The following is a 21,147-nucleotide window of genomic DNA, read 5'->3' on the forward strand; positions in this document are numbered from 1 at the left end:
GCTGGTGGCTGAAAAACAAATTGCATAAATCTAATTAAATCATACATACCTTTTGCGACGGCTGAGCAGCACCAAACTGCAAAGCAGTAGACTGGAGAGCAGAGAGGGGATTTTGTTTTCTGGGAGCGATGACCACGTCATGTGAGTGGTTCAGCCAATAAGGGCAAATCGCTCATGGCCACGCCTCCACCAAGCCTCCCTGTCTCCTCCGACTGCCTCCTGCCTGCAGTTCAACTTGCCGCTTTGCCGGATCGCAGCAGTGATGTCAACGTATTGCGCTGCTGCTCAGCAGCTCCTTATATAATCACAGCCTTAGTGTTGGTATTCAGACTCAGCAAATAAAAATATCACTTGTAAGCACATCCACATGTCTCAGGCTGAGTCCCCGGTGGTGACGGCGGCACGTGGCGGTGCGTGCACCGCGCACCAGATACACCTCAATCACGCAGGCCCCAGTGGGTTCTGTTGTCTTGACTCACGAAGCATGATAGCACATCAGCCAGCAATGAAGATAAGAAATGTGTCTTCCTGTGCGACGATGCGATCACGTGGTATGCTGGGAGCCAAGTGCAGCGAAGTGGAGGGGGTGGGGGCGAGGGGGGGGGGGAGCTCCATGCCAAAGCTCTGAAAACAGAGTGAAATGAGGGAAATCAGTGCCAGAAGAATGCTCTCAGTGCTGGTACAAGACAGATGGCAGAAATACTGTACTGGATGCTTACAGTGACACTGCAACTGAGGCAGTTTCGTTCATTCACGCCCCACCTTATGAGATTCTCCCATAAGGAATGACAGAGTGGGGGTCCCTGTTTCTGAATGGGACTTCCACTGTGTTAATCTTACCAGGCCGCACCACTATGAAAGAGGTGCATAGTGAGAGCAGAGAGAAGTGGTCCCTCACACTGCACAGTTCTAACAGGCGATCACGCTGTTTTTATTCTTATTTTTATTACAGAACATTGGATTGAAGCAACGGGTCTCTGGAGCTGAACCACATTACTTTCAGATCTGGGGTACTCCTGCTTCCCGAGGTACAGGTCTCCGTTTCAGACTTTACCTCGGGAAGCAGGGAGTGCCGGACCTGAAAATAATGGGTTCAGCTCCGGAGACCCCCTGCTTCAATCCTATGTTTTAAAAATAAAACCAGTGCGATCTCCTGTAAGCATACAAACGGGTGAATCATCCGATTAACCCTCCAGGCGCTCAGAATATAGCATAGTCCTGCTGGTGCAAGATAAAGTAAATCTTCTAGACCCAGGCGATACACAACCTTAGTGTAATATGAAGACACATATAATCATTCCCCCCAACCGGCTCACCGCGAGCACTATGAGGTTGGGATATGGGACACTCACGTGTAAGTCTTTGTAGTGGTTAGTGAAGCCTGTGCGGGTCTTCTCAGTATAATATATCTGCTTCTCCTGGCTGAAGTCAGGGTGTCTCTGCTTGTGATCTTTGCTCTTCACCGCCAACCCAATACCCGCAGACGCGGAGGGCGGTCACCTGACCGGCGGCCAGAACGATACTTGCTGATAACGTCACGGCAGACTCAGTGAAGGAAACCGCAAGCCAGCAGGAACTCAGCGTGCAGACGCTTGATGCAGCAATGTAAAGGAACTTCTCAAGGAGAGAAAGATGCGTCGCACAGCACAAAAATAGATGAAGGCTGATGTGGGATAAAAATAAGCTTTATTTGCACAAGGTGCAAGCGAGTCCTCTTTACGCGTTTCGGCCTGGAAGGCCTTTGTCAAAAGAGTAATTCGCTTGCATCACAAGACATCTAGTTATACACCAGCAGATCTATGACAGCTGTTCAAATCAATCAACACAATGAATATCAGGTGTCTAGTATAATAATCATTGATCAAAAGGTGATCAATGATTATTATACTAGACACCTGATATTCATTGTGTTGATTGATTTGAACAGCTGTCATAGATCTGCTGGTGTATAACTAGATGTCTTGTGATGCAAGCGAATTACTCTTTTGACAAAGGCCTTCCAGGCCGAAACGCGTAAAGAGGACTCGCTTGCACCTTGTGCAAATAAAGCTTATTTTTATCCCACATCAGCCTTCATCTATTTTTGTGCTGTGCGACGCATCTTTCTCTCCTTGAGAAGTTCCTTTACGATCTCCTGTAAGAGCTGTGCAGGGAGGCAGAAACAGGGACCGCTTCTCTCTGCTCAGCTCTTACAGACTCGTGCAGCCCGGTAGGATTAATGCAGCGGGAGTCCCATTCAGAAGCAGAGACCTCCAATGCATTAATCATTATGGGAAATTAGTCTGAGTATTTGGGTGAGGGGAAGCTGCGATCAGGCCACGGTCAGGCTCCGTTCAGCTGCAGTTTCCTTGCACCCAAATTGCAAATAAAGGAGACTCCATCTGTAATTATTCATCCCTTTTATGAAAAGTGGCTGCTCCTTTAAACAATTTATTATGCTTTTCTAAAGCCCTACACTTGTCCAGAACACTTAAGTAGAAAAAGCAACATCATTAGAATAAGATTACTTTTGTTTCTTTCATTATTTTATTCCTTTGGAAGGCCATACTGCATCTTGCTGTTATGAGTTTCACTGGCTGATTTGTGCATCTGCCGCTGGTATTTAACTCTCTGAGGTAGGAAAGTAAATCACTTCTTATTAGTCTGTGTTTCTTGGGATTGGATGGATGGAAAGGGACTGATTATTTCAGCCTCTTTCACAGACATGAAGTCTTCTGAAACAAAGGTATATGACTAATAAAACCGGAATTTGCTTAATTGGAAGTGAAGTAAAACTCTATCGTCTGAGAATCCACAACGGACTCATCAGAGGCACCACTGTAATGAAGGGCACAAACAAGTGTACACATTTATAATGGAAAAAGACTAGTCAGTAAATTGATTCTGTGGTTAAAAAAATGTTTTACAGGGACAAAACAATGAGAAGGAACATTGGCAGTGAGCAATGGCTATGAAATAAAGCAAGCACAGAGATTCTCAGTGTAGGGAACATAAGGCTGCATGTCTATAGTAAAATATATATCATCTTACAATGTCACAAAACATAATCATGCCTTGGGCTTGAAATCATGCCAGCAAGATAATATAAATAATCCTTTCACACACATCCCCATGCGAAATGCAATACACTTCTAAATTCTCTACACAAATGATGATACCCTGGTAAGTTATTTGTTCAAACTCATGTTAGGGAGCTTAAGTAGTTAATATGGGCTATACTGTATGTTATAGATATGTCATTTGTGTTAGTTAAGTGCTGAGGAATAAATGAATGCATGAAACAATCAAACATTCTGTTTCTTGAAATTAATAAAAGAAATTTGTATATCAATAATGCCTGTCTGACTAGCACATCAAGATGCTTTGGTTTGAGCTCTTTCATACTCAGCAATTAAATGGAAGCAGAAACTTACCCCCACACATGTAATTCTAATGCATTTTGAGGTTAAGAAGCATGTCAAGGATTGTGAGAATCAGATCAACGCCTACCCTTTGTGATAGAGTGTTTACTAATTAACTTTCAGTAAATTGAGAATCTCCTGAATATTAACTGCCTTGGTAGAAGCTTCATTGCTGAGATGTATTGAAATGTACAATACTCTGACAACATACCAGTCCCCAAAGACCATTTTGTACCATATTCTTTCTAAGATCCTTTGATTTTATATTGTATTGAAATACGAGCATTAAGCAAACCATTAAGGTAGATAATGTATTTGTATTTATAGGTTGATCTAAGTGTTAATAATAACCACTACCAGTTTCACTGAAGCATTAGGGAACATTCAGAATGACAATTATGTAACCCTTCAAAAGCCTGTTTTATATGAAAAATAAATATACTCTTCCCTGATTGAATCATGCACTGCTGGAGGATGGATTAAGAAACATTAGAACAACATGTTGTCAAGAGACCAGCTACAGTAAGCTTATTGGATTTCAATCTATGGACAATTTACATAAAAACATTTGTTGGAGATGGGAAGATACTGTATATACTGTAAGCACTTGCCAAGGTGCCATGGCCCATTGTTTTTTTCTCTCTAAACATGGGTTATGACATAAGTTTCAGCTGTTGGAGGTTAGTGGCTCCTCCTTCCCAGGTTTTAAGCCCGTCCTCCCCACTTCCCAAGTTAGTAGGTTCTTTCATTCTACTGGATATAGATCCAATGTGGTCTTTCTCCCTCCTAAAAGAGGTAAATGAAAATTTTAATTCTAATAGAGGTATATTAATATTTTATCTGGTACTGTAGGACTTGCGAACAGGATCTGCCTTGTCGTGGCTCGCAAGCTTACAATGCTTTGGCCAAAGGGTTAAACTAAATTACCCTTTTTCAAGAGAATATATAAGTATTTTACTGTGTATTTTTGTCATGTTGGATGTAGCATTGAGCTTCTCTGTCGTCTGTTATGACATAAGTAGCAAGTCAACCACTTTCTTAGACCTCCATTTGAGTGAGAAAAAGAAAATTGTAACGTGGTGTGTACTATAGTTGTTGTTTTAGAACTAAGCCGATCTTAGGTATTTCTTATGACTTGGAATGGAAAAATAGGACTACTCTGTGACAAGTACTGAATCTTGAAACATCTATAGACAACTTCTTTAAGAAGCACATAAATATACATTATACTAGACATACGGCATCAATAACCAACATTTTGTATTTCACAAAGGAAAGCGTAAAGCAATGTGTACTGCATTTACAGTGCACAACAGTATCAAAGCATTTAAAACTTTAACAATGGACATAGTTTAAATGTCTATATTAAATGCAACATCTATTGAAATAACATTTGATAATATGCTCAGACAAAAGATAAGCTAGAAGAATTCCTTTCTTTTTACAGTACATGCATCTTAACGAAAGCATGCTTTTATTTTCCAGCTTCCACTAACAATGGTAATGCTTTTCATCGGTGATATCTACAGCCTCCTGAATTTCCTCAGTTTTGCTAGGTGGCTTTTTATTGGCCTGGCTGTTGTTGGACTCATTTATCTGAGATACAAACGACCTGAGATGCATCGCCCTTTCAAGGTACACTCACCTCTGTGCCTGTCTCACATTAATCTTTATATGCTATGCTGAACCTCTCAGTGTCAAAGGATATTAAGGGAGATGGTCTATTATAAACAAATATAAAGCATTTGTAACTGTAGTAGGCATGCACGGATAACAACTACTGCACAACCCTTACCCTAAATGTAATAGTTTTGCACTCTGCTTATAGCAATTTTTACAAATGCAGTACAGGACTTTATAAGCTCATGCGGGTATCATCTGTAATTGTGAATCCAAAGACATTGAACAGTGTTAGTATAGGAATGATTTATAGGGTAATCAAACCAAATCAGAGATGTATTAATGGAAAAATAAACGATATTATTTATGAAGATTTCATGTATTAATGATTGATTGCTATTGCTGGGTCATAAAATTATTTAGTACCTGGATGATTGCTGCTGCTGCTACTGTGTTTGCATATGCTCATCATTTAAATGTAGCCTTCAGGTACTGTACAGAAATATCATTGGCAAGGTACTTTGATAACCTTATTAAAACTGCCTACTGTATGTGAGCATACCTGTGTTCTGCACTCACATTTCACATCAAGTTTTATTATCTGTTCTTCTGACTTTGGTTTGTTACTACATCTCTCTTGGGCATTATATTAATGACTATATTTTATACTATATATTTCATTCTATTTACAGTATGAATACCGTATGCAACAAGTATATTATAATTATAATAAACACAAGTATAGGTTTTAAAAGTGCGGGTCCCCTAAATATTATCTACTTTAAATATAAGCTTGATGTGATGCCCTTACAGTGCCGCCAGACTTCCAACACTTCCACATGGTGTTAATAGCTAATGGAGCTGTCACATCATTTGAACAGGTCCCGGATGCCAGAAATGTTAGTAGAGAGAACTCCACTTCTGTTTCAATCAAGTTTTGCTGCTCTATCAGTGCAGTCAGCACAATATGCCTTAAAACTAGTATTGCATATGGTGTGCAAGGGCCCATTCCCGGGTACTGTACATCATTAGGTCACTCAAAACAGCTTACCAACCGTATCTTTATTTTACTACTATAGTTGTTTTTTTGTATTTGAAAAGACTTAAAGCCTACAGTACAGTCAATTTCTGCTGTTTAGTCTCACTTTGTCCACTCTACCAGGCAGCAGAGAACTGTTTTGCATGGTTTTAACAACCTTCAAAGATAATGTTCTTTCAGGTCTACTAATGCCACTAATTGAGAGGGTATTAGCAGTCTTATTTATTTAAGTTTTTGGCTCATTATTTTATGATTAAATAAACAGTTTAAAAATCAGGTAAGTGGGGAAAACTAGTAAAATATATGGATCAGAGAGAGGGCAGGTAAAGGCTGGAATTTGTTAACTTAGATAGCCGAAGAGCGTGTTCCCCTCCAACCACTAGAGGCTTTCACCTAATAATGATGTCCTCTGGAGCAAAGCAGATTTCTTTACTACATCTCCAGTTTAATTTCACAACTTTTAATTTCTCATTATCTGACTCTCACACTGGCCAAAATTGGGAGCGCTTTTCCAAAATACACAGCAATCCACTGTACCACCTGACAAATGTGCTTTAACAGGCAGACTTGTCTATTCTGACACATGCAGTCATACTGATTTCTTTCTTTGCAAGATATTGTGTAAAAATATTTAATCCTCATTCGCAAATAAAACTCTGAAATACAAATCTTTTAGTCTTTTCAATAATTGTAATTATTCTTTCTTTCAGGTGCCAATATTTATACCAGCATTGTTTTCCTTCACGTGTCTCTTCATGGTGGCATTGTCCCTATACTCTGACCCCGTCAATACTGGGATTGGCTTTGCAATTACATTGACTGGTGTTCCTGCCTACTACCTCTTTGTCATATGGGATAAGAAGCCAAAATGGTTCAGGAAATTCTCAGGTATCATAGTTATTTATACTGATTATGACAGTGTTTGCTAAACCAGGCTTCTACAGTAGGAATGCTTTTATGTTCTTTGGTTATTAGACCAACAATCTTAGCACATTTCAAACAGCAATTAGAGAAAATATATGACAAGAGATTGAATAGCTTTTTTCTTTTGAGTTTATGAAACATCCAGAGAATACAAGTATTTTCAGCAAATGCTACTGGAAAGCATGCTCAAATGTTATTGTGCATGTTTGTGAACACAATTGCTTTGTTAATGTTCAACTGTGCTAACTGAGATCACGTGAGTTCATTTTTCACATAAGTACATTAGCATTTATAGCACTGGGCTTAGTTTAACTTGCCTCAGCTTAATGGAAATGTGCAACAGAAGATCTCAAGAAACTGAGAATAATTTTGGGAGTGCTCAGAATATTTGCCTATGCCTTTCGGTATTGCCTTATTTAAATCGAATTTAAAAAAAGTATAAGTGATCGTGCTGTTTCAGTAAAAAAATGTATACAGAGAACTATATATTTGAAGTGTTTCTAGTAAATGGCACATACTGTATGTAGCCAGGTTCCCCTTGGCACTCCCATGGTTCCTACCTCCTGCGTGGGGAGTTGCGGGTGTCGGGTGGCTGGTGAGGTGAGCCGGTCCTTTGCGGCGCACCCGGCTAGCGGGGGCCGCCATTGTGGATATGCATGCTCATGCGCAGTCATCGCGCATGCGCAGATAGCGATCGGGATCTGCGGCGGCCATTACAGAGTCACGCATGCGCAGTACGATCGCGCACGCGGCCCCAATGGTTAGTAGCCTTCGAGGGACTACAATTCCCATGAGGCCTAGGGAGGCATGTACCAGGTGCCCTAGAGCAGCCAATGAGGGCAAGGATTCCCTGCAGCAGGGAATGGATACATTTCGCGCGCAGAGAGAGAAGGTAGTTGGAGCCGGGAGCTGGGTAAGTGAGGGTGCAGGGGAGCAGTAGCCCCTTACAAAAGGCCAGACACCCCCATAGGCCCAGATAACTATTACCCTTGCCCCAGCTTGTGGTTACTTCAGGGACAGGCCTTAAGTAAGGAGATCTGCCCCTTTAGCTGTTTGATTAACCCAAGGAACCACTCCGTGGCGTGCAGCCTGATCACTGGGTCTGGGTTCAGAACCCCTCTAGATAGAGACGCATCACACACGGTAACACAAGTGTATTTCCACATATGGTCCCCATCTGCGATTGGGGGGGGGGGCAAACTATGTTATATGTATGTGGTAATGTTGACTTCAAACTTGAAATTTGTGAGGCTTGCCTATATGTGATTGTATTTGTGATTATTTTATTGTTTTTGCAAAACTCTAACATTTACAATCAAACTCGGAAATAAATACTGTGGGATTTTTCCCTGAATTCTATTTTTAAGCATTCTTCTGTTGACGTTTTCTAAAAAAAAAAATTTTTACCTTCACAAAGTTTGTAAACCAATCAACAAATATTAATTATTTAAAGTGTATGATTTGCACATACAGTATGTGAACTAATTTCTGTGCACTTTGGGAATTTTACTCCATATTGTCAGTAAAAATAATCCATACAATACCTTTCCATTTCCAGATGTTGTGGGCATTTACAGCTGACAGACATGATCCCTTATAGAAAAGTCTCTCCTTTACTCATGACTGAATGCAGAAATGTCTTGAAAGGCTGTGCTGGACATAGATATTTGGTCCATTTACAAATAAGCATGAATCTTGCTAAATCAATACTGTAGATGAAGCAGCATGTATGAGGAAAGAGGTCTTGTTCGTTATCGTTAGCATAATTAAAGAGTAAGTGTCAGCAAGTGGTAAATTAGCCATGCAAAACATGGTACCAATAGTTGCAGTAATCCCTAAATCAATCGACCAGTTGTGCAAGACATGTAAACTAATACTACCAAGTATATACATTTAACTGTATAATTAACCCCATGCTGCCAAACGGGTATAGAACATAGTAAATTGGTTCTCCCATGGCACTAAAACAGTTAATTTATTTTAAATAAAAATAACTTTTAGATATAGATGCATACATAACAAAATAGGTTACAAATCCCAATATTGTCATAAAATGTGCCTCAGTAATCAAAACTTGTAATAAGATTGGACTTGGAATGCATTTTAGTGACGAGTATTGTGAAAAGTTTTGCTTAGTATAGTAATTCTGCTGCCATTTTATTGCAGTAAACATCATCACAAAGTGGCATTAGATGTGATTTTAACAACCACTGCAGACCAAAGCAATCTTTGGCATTAAGGATTAACTATAATTAAAAGTCATCTAATTAAAATATGTTTTTCTAGCAAGTTGCTCTTTTTATACAGATCAGAATGCTACTGAACCCTGTCAGCAAGGGAGAATGGGGCACCTTAAAGTAACAGCTTGCATCTTTTACCACCCGTAACATTTACTTGTTAAATGCTGTTCAGTTTATTAGTACTGTATGCACATTGTTAGAGCCAAGATTTTTAGTGGTTTTATGTACAGTAGTATAGTACCATTATGTACTTCATTATGAATGAGAACACTCCTAGAGGACATAGAGTACCACTGAATGTAAGCCATGCATACATATTTACTTTAAGTTGTTTTTTTTTTAGAAAATATCTAGGACTGTAATTGTTTATAGTACTACACTGTGATTATATATATATATATATATATATATATATATATATATATATATATATATATATATATATATATATATATATATTCGAAATAGCTGTTCTTTTTGTGCATGATTACAGTTGTGTGATGACACCCGAAACAGCCTGCATCAGAAAATCACCGCCAAGCCTTCTGCTGAGCTTTATTAACAAATACAATCAGAATAATTATTTTATTCTTTTGGGCACCTTATTACAGTTGTTTAAAGAGTTTATAATCTGAATAAACAGAGGAGAAAGGAAGTGAAGGAACAATGAAAAAGATAAATATTAGGAGGATATGAGCATACATTCATGAACATCCATTTGAGGGAAAGGGAATGATATTCAGAATTATTAACAGGTTCCTGCATGGCCTTAGAAGAAATAGTAAGAACGGATGCTTTTGTCAGGGTACAACAGAGGTTCTTTTCCAGAATTGATCCACCAAATTGCTTTGTTGCATTCAAATACTGGTCTATTATTCTTTACATTGCTGTTTGGGCAAATGTCCCTATTGATCCCACTATCCCATTTTTATTCTCAGACTACAATTTCATACTACAGTATGTCAGTCAATCTCTCCCTTCCTTTCAGTCTATTGCGGTTATCCCCTTTCAATATTATGTGAAGCCTTGCATGGAAAGATTTTAACTCCCTTAAAAATAATGCAGTTCAAATCATCCTGAGCAAGGTGAAGACAGTGTTACAGCATATTGAGTAGGAGCGCATGTCTTTTGGGGTGAAGAAGGACTTCTATCTTTTTGGGGAGAATCTACTTTTGTTTGCTCTGTCCTGTAATTCAGATTTTATATCCCTAGCCACTATATACATATTTAGCTCTATTTGAGCCTTCTACGTGCACTAATAATATTGCTTACAACAAGGGTTTTGAAAATATTCCTTATTCCTGACAGTAGACAGTAAACAATGTTGTTAATAACACATTGAGTATGGCCACACAAAGCCATAACATAGTGGACTTGATTCTGAAGAGCAACTTACTGTATCACAGACTGACTTACACAGGTTGACATTCGACTGGGGATAGAAAAGTCTCTCTGACCACAGGTGAGAGATGACTGTAGTGATTTTAAGGTGTAGCAGAAGACACTATCGTTGACCTTATAAATGGAAGTCTCAGAAGCCATTTAAAAGGATTATTTTCAAATGTATTGCATCAAAATGGCTTAAAGGAGGAATCCATTTTTTTTTCATTATCTGAACTGGTGTACCCCCAGAGCTGAATTATAGTATTTCGTCCCCTGAAAAAAACCATGAGTCTTTAGATACTGTACCTGCCATGGTTTCCCTAGAGAAGAATAGTTGTCACTTTGAATCAATATGGTCACCAGGGTAAACCTCACACTGGTAGGCAAAAGAAAGTCATTACATTGCAGCATCCTGTTGGGTTACCATAGAGGCTGATAACACAGGAACTGGAGTATCCCTGGAGCTTAGAGTAGAGCTCGGGACCCTCTCGTTCAGGTAATATATGTAAAAAGCTAGGGGGAATTGCTGCTACAATCTACATTTTGTTTTACTACAGTGCCTTTTCTATCTTCGTTCCATCTCTCTTCTTTTTCCCCAAAACATATATGCAATAGATTATCACGCTTGTAAGCAAAATATAGGGCATTGAACAAACAGTTAAATCAGAGTGCACATACTGTAACTACTGACTCTTCATATCCAAATCGATGAAACATTAGATAGGCATTGTTTGTTAAAAAATTTGAAACATTCACACTGTGCTAAATGCCAGTTACATGTGTATAATATATATAATTTTTTTTAGCCACTAGATGCCAGTGTTTAACCAGGTTTGTCTTATACTGTATCACTGTTCTGATAAAAAAAAATGAACATTTATTTTTAGGAAAGGATTAAGTATTTTACCTCTACCTATACCTATCACCAAATCGACCACTACTTTGCTTTTTTCAACCCTTCTATTCAGCTTTTATGATAACTGGATTAAATACCTGCGGATTTACCTAAATCATTCATGACTCCCTCACTAGATATCACTGAGTTTATATACTATGAAAGTGCAGTAAATCAAAGGCATGTAGTGCCATAATTACTAAGTGGTGCTATGCCTTTAAAGTTATTGGGCTGTAAGGTGTCTTCTGACACTGGAAGGTATCTTATGGCTAGAGTTGGGTACATTTTTCACCGACCTTCAAATTCGCTGTGAATGTGCCAGTTCATCACAGCTGTGGATATTTATGGTTTGGTATTAAAAAGTGGCATACGCCTACCTTTGTTCTAGTGTATGCAATACCGCCATCGCAAAAACGTTTGCCAATGTTGTAACATTGGATTCTCTCTCTTCAGAATTCAGAGTGTGGAATCTCTGGCCAAATCAAATATCTACTACACATTCGCGGGTGGATGTTATGATATTCAAAGAAAGGGGCACTGAAGTAAAAAAAAAAAAAACTACGATGGTTTGAGGGTCATTCACACATTATGGTGAAACCGCCATCGGATGTCAAACCGTGAATCGAATGTTGCTAGAAAAATAGTTAAACATTTGCAACTCAAATCTTAACACATTCACCCATCTCTACTTGTGGCATAGCACCATTTAGCAAATGTACCCTATTGTCAGTAAAGAGTGATAGCCAGTAGCAAATGTTTTTTGTCCCAAAGATTGAAGGCAATTTAGGTTTTATGAATATTAATGGTCTAATCACAAACTAATTGAAAAGCTAACAATGAAAGAAACTATACAAATGTGGGCTATATTTTATGAGTAGTCTTTGAAAAACATGATACTTTAACCTAATATCTGGGCAACTTAAAACAGCAATTCAAGCATACATTTTCTGTACATCTTCTAAACCTAGAGGGTCTCTTTGTGCATCACTGGATTAGTAATACTGTAAGGCCTCGGCCAGGCTCCCTGCTTGCTCGCTGAGGCATGCTGAGGCTCAGGGAAAGCGGATGCTTTCCCTGGCCTTGCGGTTGCTTACCGCATGCGCTGTCAGGGGGCCGCCAGGGGGCGAGCCGGGGACGGGCACGTTCTCTGGCCGGGGGCGGGCCAGTGACGTCACGGAGCTGGTTCGCCCTCATTGGGCGAACCGCTCACATGACCGGCCTGTCGCGCCGGCAAGCGGGGGTAGTTTAAATTCCCCTAAGACCTACGCTTCCGCGCGCTTGCAGAAGCATAGGTGAGCCCCTACTAAAGCCGCTCTTATTGCAGCTGTAGTGGCTCAGTGCTGAGCGGGAGCCCATGTCAGCGCGCTTCCGCCAGCAAGCAGGGAACATGGCCGAGGCCTTACTTCATCACTACTCTGGTTTCTTAAAATATTGCATTTACTATTGAGTGCATCAGCTGCAAAAATGGCAGCTGGAAACCCTTGCTGAAAAGCAAACCCGTAAAGGCAAGACCAGTGGAAAGTAAAAATAATGGGGTCAATATGCCAGCATTTCCGACTAACATTATTTTTCTGGGTAGATTTGTGAACAAACAAGAATGGCAAAAAATTGGTGTCAAATTTGGTGCAAATGGGGCAAATGTATCTGTAACCATAGATAATCAATTTCAAATGAGGTATGGTAAGGACATGTTGGTGGTATCTCTAAAAAAACAAAACAATTTGTGGATACAAAATTATGTTTTTCTAAACATTCCATATAATCTCTGAACCACAGCCTTAAATGTTTAAATGTGTGGCTCTCCTCGGTCAAGGGATTCAAATAAAGTGGTTGTTTGAGGATTCGAGGCCAACAATTGAAATATTTCAGGGATATACCTAAATGTTCCCTTGCTGTACTTTTTCTTCTATTGCTGTTCTTAAGTTTTTTTTTCCCCCAATACATTCTGTTTACTTAAGTACTGATTCTTCCTGCTGAAAAATAATGAAACATTTGATATAATAGTATTCTACAAGATATATCTGAATGAGTGCCTTTGAAAAATGCTCTCTAATGTGTCGCTAAGGCAACTTAACCTGATACTCTAAGGTCAGGACAATGCATTTCACATATTACCTGTATAGAGTAGTCTGCTGTGTGCTGGTATTCTTGGTGTTTTGTGAGAACTAATTGAACACGTGATAAATGTTCAGATCTGCATTTTATATTGGACATAGTCTTTCTCTCAATCAATAAAAAGACAATAAATCTAGGAACACCAATAATACCAAATATTTTCTTCTAATGCTGGGACATGATGTAAATGTACATTGCTCCTTCCTACCCAAAATGTAAACTAGCTATATGCACATCAAAAAAAAAAAATTTTTGATCAAGTTATTTTAAAAGGTGATATACATAGAACATGGTTAGGGCACATTGAGATAGGCAATACTCTAGCTTTATTTACCAACACAGTAGGATTAGTAATTTTCTACAGTATGTTACTCTTTTTGTATGGGTATCAAGTTATTATTTAGTGGCAAACATATTTGTGACATGATCTTTGAAGACTGGTTCATTAGACAAAAAAAATCAATTTGCAAATGTAAAACAGTAATCAGTTTGAATATTAATATTCAGACATTATGCTTTAATTATCATAATCTCTATGTAAATGCTGTTTTTTTTTTTTATCAGTTTATTGTTGCACAGTATATTCTTAGATTGTTCAGACTGCCAACCTGACAAAGTTCAAATGCTGAGGACACATCTATTTTTGTTTATTCTTATAACCGATTATGATTGCTGGTTTAGGAAGGATAAGCAAGTAAGACACAATTTTGTGATTTAAATATATACAGTAGATTCCTGCAGAAATTAACTACTATAATTTTGAATACATTATTATTTAGGACAAATATGTTTAGAACACAAAGTCATTGAGGATCTTTGAAGGACAGCAATATTTGAGTTGTGATTTCTAGTTAAGTATATAAAGTGAACTGAGAGATGAAACATATTGGACGAAAATTATGAAACATTATTTGATAGCTGTATGACATGGCCATTCCATAATACTTTTTCATTGTATTTATGGAAGGTAGTTATATGATGCGGCCAATGGCCCATGAAATCAAAGGGTATTATAGTACCTTTTTTATTAGACTACTGTTGTTTCTGACTATGATTGTGATTATGGCTATAATATAGCCATAGCTTTTTATAGCTCATGGCAGTCTAATACATGAATCGTTGTATGCTTTAATAAATAAGCATTTATTATCATTATAGTAATGCTGTAATTTGGTATCACGGTTTATATCTTATAGTTTTTAGAATCCCCCTCTTAGCAACAAGCTTTAATTTTCAATTTTATTTCTAGTAATTTGCAGTTAGAGCAATGCTTTGACCTTCCTTGTTATTGGAATAAGGCATGCAGGGAATGGTGAATGCCATCCAGGAATGCCATGTACATTAAAAATGCATTATGTATATTATGTTATGACAGGCTTTACCAGTTGATGAACACTGATGTGTGAACCTTTTGAGGGGCTTCTCCTCCAGTACTTTTCACACCTCTATTTTTCTTCATAGACAGAACAACCAGAATGCTGCAGATACTTCTGGAAGTTGTACCAGCAGAAGAGAATATTTCTTGAGAAGATATCTTGCTGGAACAGACACAATGCAGATCTATGAGTTTGTAAAGGGGTGCCAAAATCTTAAAATGTAACAAGTGTTTAAGACGTTCACTGTTTTTGCTCTTGAAACTGATAATCAATACAGATGTGCATGTATTGAGTGCATTACAGTATATCTCCAATGTCTTTATATCAAGCATATTAGGTCTGCTACTATATTTATTCAACAGCACTTTTACCTTAAATTAATTTACCTTAAATGAATACAAACCAAAAGCACAGCCTCAGTTGAATCCCTATTGTTTGTGAAGGTTATGAATAACTGTAATAATGTCTGTGTTGTTTTCGTTTTAGACTGTACTGTTTTATAGCCTTCTGTTTTGTAAACCGCTTTATGCATTTCTTAATGGCAGTGCGTTTTTGTTTTCTAGCTTTTTTCTAAATGAACAACTGATCACTTTCACTTTCTTGGCTACCACACTTTAGTAAACAGACTCATTGTTCTCTACTACGAATAGAGATATGAGAAATGTTTGCACAGTTTGAGTTTGGGCCGAAATTTGTCATTTTTTTTTCTCAAAAAAAAAAAAACATTGTTGAAAACCAGCAAGGTTCAGGAATAACAATGTGCATAATCACATGACCAATTTAAATGTTGTAGTATTTTTTTTTAATGCAATAAACAGGAAAAAATATGCCTAAAATGGCATAAATTCACCATTTTCGGAATATTTGAAAAACATAATATATTTTTAAATATTGCAAAATATAAAAAACAAATTAACAATATAATTCTCAAACTGAAAGACAAAAACTTGGTGCATCCCTATGTATGAATAATGTATAGTGTTAATGCTCGCCCAATATATCTTTTGGGTTACTCCAGTTGAAATGATGACCAGCAATTTTGTTGCAACTTACATCATTTTATCATGTAGACCAGGGATGCGCAAACTTTTCTTCGTGCGCACCCTGCCTGCTCTCCTCGATTCCTCACACCCCGCCCTTGTTTGACCCTGGCGTCAAATGACGCACAGGGTCATGTGACGTCACGTTGCCATGGTAACAAGACGTCTCGTGACCCTGCGGCATCGTTTGACGCCGGGTTACCAGGATGACGCGTAGCTGGAAGGGAAGGTAATTGTATTATAGAGGCCTCACGTGGTCCTCATGCGGGGAAAGCGTGGGACCTCTATAACATGCTGCGCCCCCACAGAAAATATATTGCCCCCTGAGGGCCACATCCCCCAGTTTGATACAGATATAGACCAGCGGTGCGCAAAGTGGTGGTGCTGGATTTGTCTGGGGGAGGGGGGCGCGGGTGGTTGCAGAGGCCCAGCGCTCCTCCCTGAGGCATTTAAATTAAATGCCGGGGGATCGCGTGAGGCCCCTGCAACTCGAAAACGTACCTGGACTCTGCCGGCGTCACTCATGTCCATGGCAAATTACGCCATGGGGTCATGTGATGTGACTTCACGCATCAAATGAGCTGCGCTAGGTAAAGAGGGGGGCTTAGAACGGATAGGAGCAGGCAGGGAGGGGCACAGCAAAAAGTTAGCGCCCCTAATGTAGACTACCATATAGTCCTGTATATCCATAGGAATATGTATACACAGGACTTCTCAGCCCCATATAATGAAATCAAAGAATAGGCCATTTAAATAAAATGATAATCCTACAGTAATGTGCCAATTTTGTATTTATTTGCATGTTTGCACAAATGCGTTGGCTACAATATCTTCTTCATGCACTCATCTCAATTGTAAAAACACTCTATGACTGGTAAGAATAAACTAAAAGGTAAAATGTTCTCATCTAATTTGGAGAAATGGTTTTAAAAATACAAGCCAAAATTAAATGTATTTTTCACTCTAAATTCTCACATTGAGAAACATCATTCATTTTTAAAAAGTGAAGTCACTGGAAAAATAGCATTTAACCAGAAGCAAAAAAATACAATGTATAAAAAGAGGTTCTTGGTTTTCCTTCACTAAACGTATTTCTCTGATGATATCTTATTGTATGTTCTTTTTTTCTATGATGGTCTTTTCATCATGGAATCACTTTTGTGGGTGACTTACAATTCCCATTGACATATGTAACATATTGTTTTGGTATCAATGATGTAATGTTATATACAGAACACCACTACTGTTTTTATTTGTTTTGAACTTACAAGCTAAATCTTTTAGAAGAAAAGGAAAATATACACATTTCTTATAGCACAAACCTTTTAAAATGTGTGTTCAAAGAACTCTCACCTCTTGTTCAACAGGTTTGTGTTTTTCTGATTCCACAAACTGTACCTCTGTTTTTTTCCAATGCACTTTGACCAAGGTTTAGAAGTTGATAAATGTCAAAAAGATTGAGAAACTGCTCCCACTGAGTAGAAAAGAGTTCTGGTCCAATGCATTGTTGTTGCCTTTTTTTTTTCTTGTATAGCGCTGACTGTTTATTCAGAGCTGTAGATAGAATTTAGCAGACAGAAAGAATCCCTACCACATATAGCCTTCATTCTAATGTAAAAGGTGTCAGAATTGTAAAGTATATTTTCAGATAAGACAGTTCCAATGTTAACTTTTTTTTTAAAGATCATGAGTGAGTTTATGATGCTTGATTATTTACACTATTTTTTGCCTATATATAAATACAAATGTAAAAAACAATGTTTGTGTTATACTGTAGTTTTATTGTTCCTGTTTTACATTATTTTTAAAAAAAACATTAATTTGATCTAAGACCCAAATTGACCAAATTTCCTGATAAAGAACTTGAGTTGTCCAGTAGAGAGGTGTGAGAATCTCCTAAATATACTGATTTAAATGAGTATGTCCCTTGTCGGATGCAATGCATCTTTATTAGATGAATATAAGAGTAACAGTATTTGTTTTACACATGAGATTTCCTGAGCATGCAAAATGGCAGCAGGGTAAGGACAACAGAAATGCTGAAACTTCATTGGGAGAGGATGTTACAGCTTTCAATTAGTGATGCCGCCATCATATTTATCATACAGCACCATATTTGCCGCTTTTTTGTGTCAAACACAGCCCTCAAAAAATGTAGAAATATCTTGGGAACCAGGAATCCCTGGAGCCTAGTAAACACAGATTAAGCTCTGAGGGAACCCGGCTCCAGAAACCTTAAAAATATAAAAAGTTCCAAGGTTGCATTACTGGTTTTAACCATACCAATTTTATATTTTTTCATGAACTCTTTTTTATGTGTAACTATACTGTATATTTCTACCGTGCTTTTAAATTTAATGCATGCAAACTGATGTGTCTGCTAAGTATTTGTTTTCTGAAGCGCATATTCTTTACGCAATGTGTAAAAGGGTATGATATTTAAGTAAGTTAATGTGGCATTATTTTAACAATGTACCTTTGTAGTGTATACTGTATTTGTTTTAATTCAAGATGATTCTATGATTATAAAAGCAGAAATCTAAAATAAAGTACTGTATATTGAATCTGAGTTTGATTTTTCTGTCATTGTTGGGATACTACAAAGGCACTTAACCATTTGAAAATTAATGTCGAAATACATTTATAACTATTGATGGGAGAAAGGCAACTGATATGTACATCATAAATACAAGAATATTTGAGAACCACTGAGTTAAAGGAATAAAGTGAGTGGGACACTGTACATTGAGAACAATCCCCAGTTTCCTTTTTTTATATGTTACTTACTATAATACTTTCTCTGTCCGCTACCTACACAAATGCTCTATTAAATAGAAGGCCATCATAGAATAGATTTGAGCTCAGAGGATTCTCTTACATGTATGTAACCCATATTCCCTCACCCAATCACAGATAGGGTGCATGTGAGGGGAGCTATATGTATTACCCAGTGTGGTGCTTTACCTGTTAGGCTCACAGGAGGCCTGAGCCTCCGCCAATGAGAGCCTGGGGTGTATCCTCCTGAACAATACTATAGGGTGCAGCGCCTCCACCTGTGATGGCTCCCAGCAGAGCGGGAGTTGTTCCTCACAGGACAATAATATAATACCACACACACAGCATGTAAAAGAACAGTGACTTTACTAACAGTAACAATAACCATGCATATCATACATTAAGTGTCTCTCTTCTAGGAGACACAGTAGCTAATGCGTCTCGCAGGTCGCAACCCCTCACCGTGTACCCACACCGTGTCCAACTCCCTACACCACAACCCCACCCCCAAAGTAAGGTATGTGTGTGTGTGACTGCGCAGCTACTAGGTACTGATTTATAGTTGGTGCACTTATGGATGTTACCTGCCGAGCGCTTCAGCGCTTGGACTTGCAAACAGACTTCGCAAAGGATCCGACGGTGAAGATGCGTAAGGGATACCTTCCAGGGCGATCCCACCCGGTTGGCTGTTGCTGTGCTTGAAGAGGTCTGATCCCAAACCTCTGTAATGGTGCTGCGACAGTCTGTGGTCCTTGACACTTCTCTCTCTCTCTCTAATGTGACTGATTCCTGTACTAGGGCCTGTCCCTGTGACCACCCACCCTCACTAGTGGGAAGTCAGGGCCTCAACTCTAGCCTGGGGATTTCTGGCCTAGGGCAGAAGCTTGCAGCTCTCTGGCCCCCTTCTTTCCCCCTCTGTCTCCTAAGTCTCACTGACTCATGTGCTACACAGTCTGCTTCCTGACTCTGCACACAACAATGTAACCAATTCCCTGCTGCAGAGAATCTGCAAGTCTCGCTGGCTGGCTGGCTGGCTGCAGATGACAGGGATCATAGGGCATTCCCCAGAGGCTTCTGGGGGATGTAGTCCACTCAGGACCTCTTTCCTATGGGGACCGCGTGCGCGATCTCTACTGCACCTGTGCGAAGCTTTAATGGCCACCGCTATGCTTAACTGCGCCTGTGCAACCTCCCAGAGCTCCTGCACACTTGTAATGGCCACCACTACCCTTGCCAACCTCTGTGCATTGAGCGAACCTCGCGCCAACCACAACATGGCTGCTGCGGCTATCTGCGCATGCGCGAGCATCAGGACCCCGACGGCGCCGGCCCAGATGGTGGCACCAACCGGGAGAAGTCGCCGTCCCCTTCCCCCAATGCCACAGGGGTAAGGCAGGGGGCAAAGGAAGATCAGGGGAACCGTGGGTGACCTCCTTACATGTAGAAACAGCTTAGCAGCTTTTTGAATTGGGACTGGTGTCTTTATGCAGTAGGATCATTTCCTAATGTGAAAACAATACCCGGAAACAAAAAAGATACACGTAACAGAAAAATTGAAATACAACAAAAGTCACCATAAAAACAATAATTTCCATCTTTAAAACAAGAATCAATGTTATAATCAACAAATGGAATATTGAATAGCCATCAGTTGGAGGATTAAATCAATCCATCATAGAATTTTATCTCCTCACACATTTTTATCTCTCTACATTCATGTTATTCTACTTGGGAACCCTGTTTCTGATGTCAGGTGATAGAGACAATATTATGAGGATGTAATAAAATTACCATATTTATTAGAACCATATTTATTAGAACATTATTAAAGTAGAAACAGCACAGTGCAATAAACACCAATGCAAGTTGCAGCATCTGTCAAATACTTTTCAAATGTTAAACCTAATGCTTGCTATATGTTGTATTTTAACAGTAGTTTTTAATCTCATGAAAATAAATGTATGTGTTTATGGCTTTATTAAAACCTACAAATGTAACAAACCTTATGGCTTGCGCACTGGACCACGCGCAGTCAGACGACCATGGTGGCCTCTGCACATAGGGGGTCTGATCCTGAAGCAGGGTCCCTCCGGAAGCATGGTCCCTGAACCAGTAGTCTTAGCACCAGTAGAGCAACTAAGTAAATACACATCCATTTAAGTGTTAAGAGTAGGCACTTACAGAAGCACAGTATTCATGTCAAACTACTAGAATAATGGTACCATGTTGACGAAGAGTGTGGAATGTACCCGTGCCTGGGACATGAAAAAAAGACTGATGTTGTACTATAAAAATTCCTGGCGCCCATTATTTCCATCCTTGCTACCTCATCACCCAGC

At 39.0% G+C, this 21,147-nt stretch overlaps 1 protein-coding gene across 1 annotated transcript in view; it reads left to right on the top strand.

The window, feature by feature from the left end:
* SLC7A11 (solute carrier family 7 member 11) overlaps positions 1 to 18,577 on the top strand; it is a 271,394-nt gene extending 252,817 nt beyond the window's left edge. Inside the window, exons 10-12 of the mRNA XM_075615257.1 lie at positions 4,887 to 5,036; positions 6,771 to 6,948; positions 15,079 to 18,577. Coding sequence (XP_075471372.1) covers positions 4,887 to 5,036; positions 6,771 to 6,948; positions 15,079 to 15,143 — 393 coding nt within the window. The 3' untranslated portion in view covers positions 15,144 to 18,577. The remainder of the gene's footprint in view (positions 1 to 4,886; positions 5,037 to 6,770; positions 6,949 to 15,078) is intronic.
* Positions 18,578 to 21,147: the final 2,570 nt, after the last annotated feature.

This window comes from Ascaphus truei, chromosome 1 (genome assembly GCF_040206685.1).
Source record: "Ascaphus truei isolate aAscTru1 chromosome 1, aAscTru1.hap1, whole genome shotgun sequence".
Classification (NCBI taxonomy): Eukaryota; Metazoa; Chordata; class Amphibia; order Anura; family Ascaphidae; genus Ascaphus; species Ascaphus truei.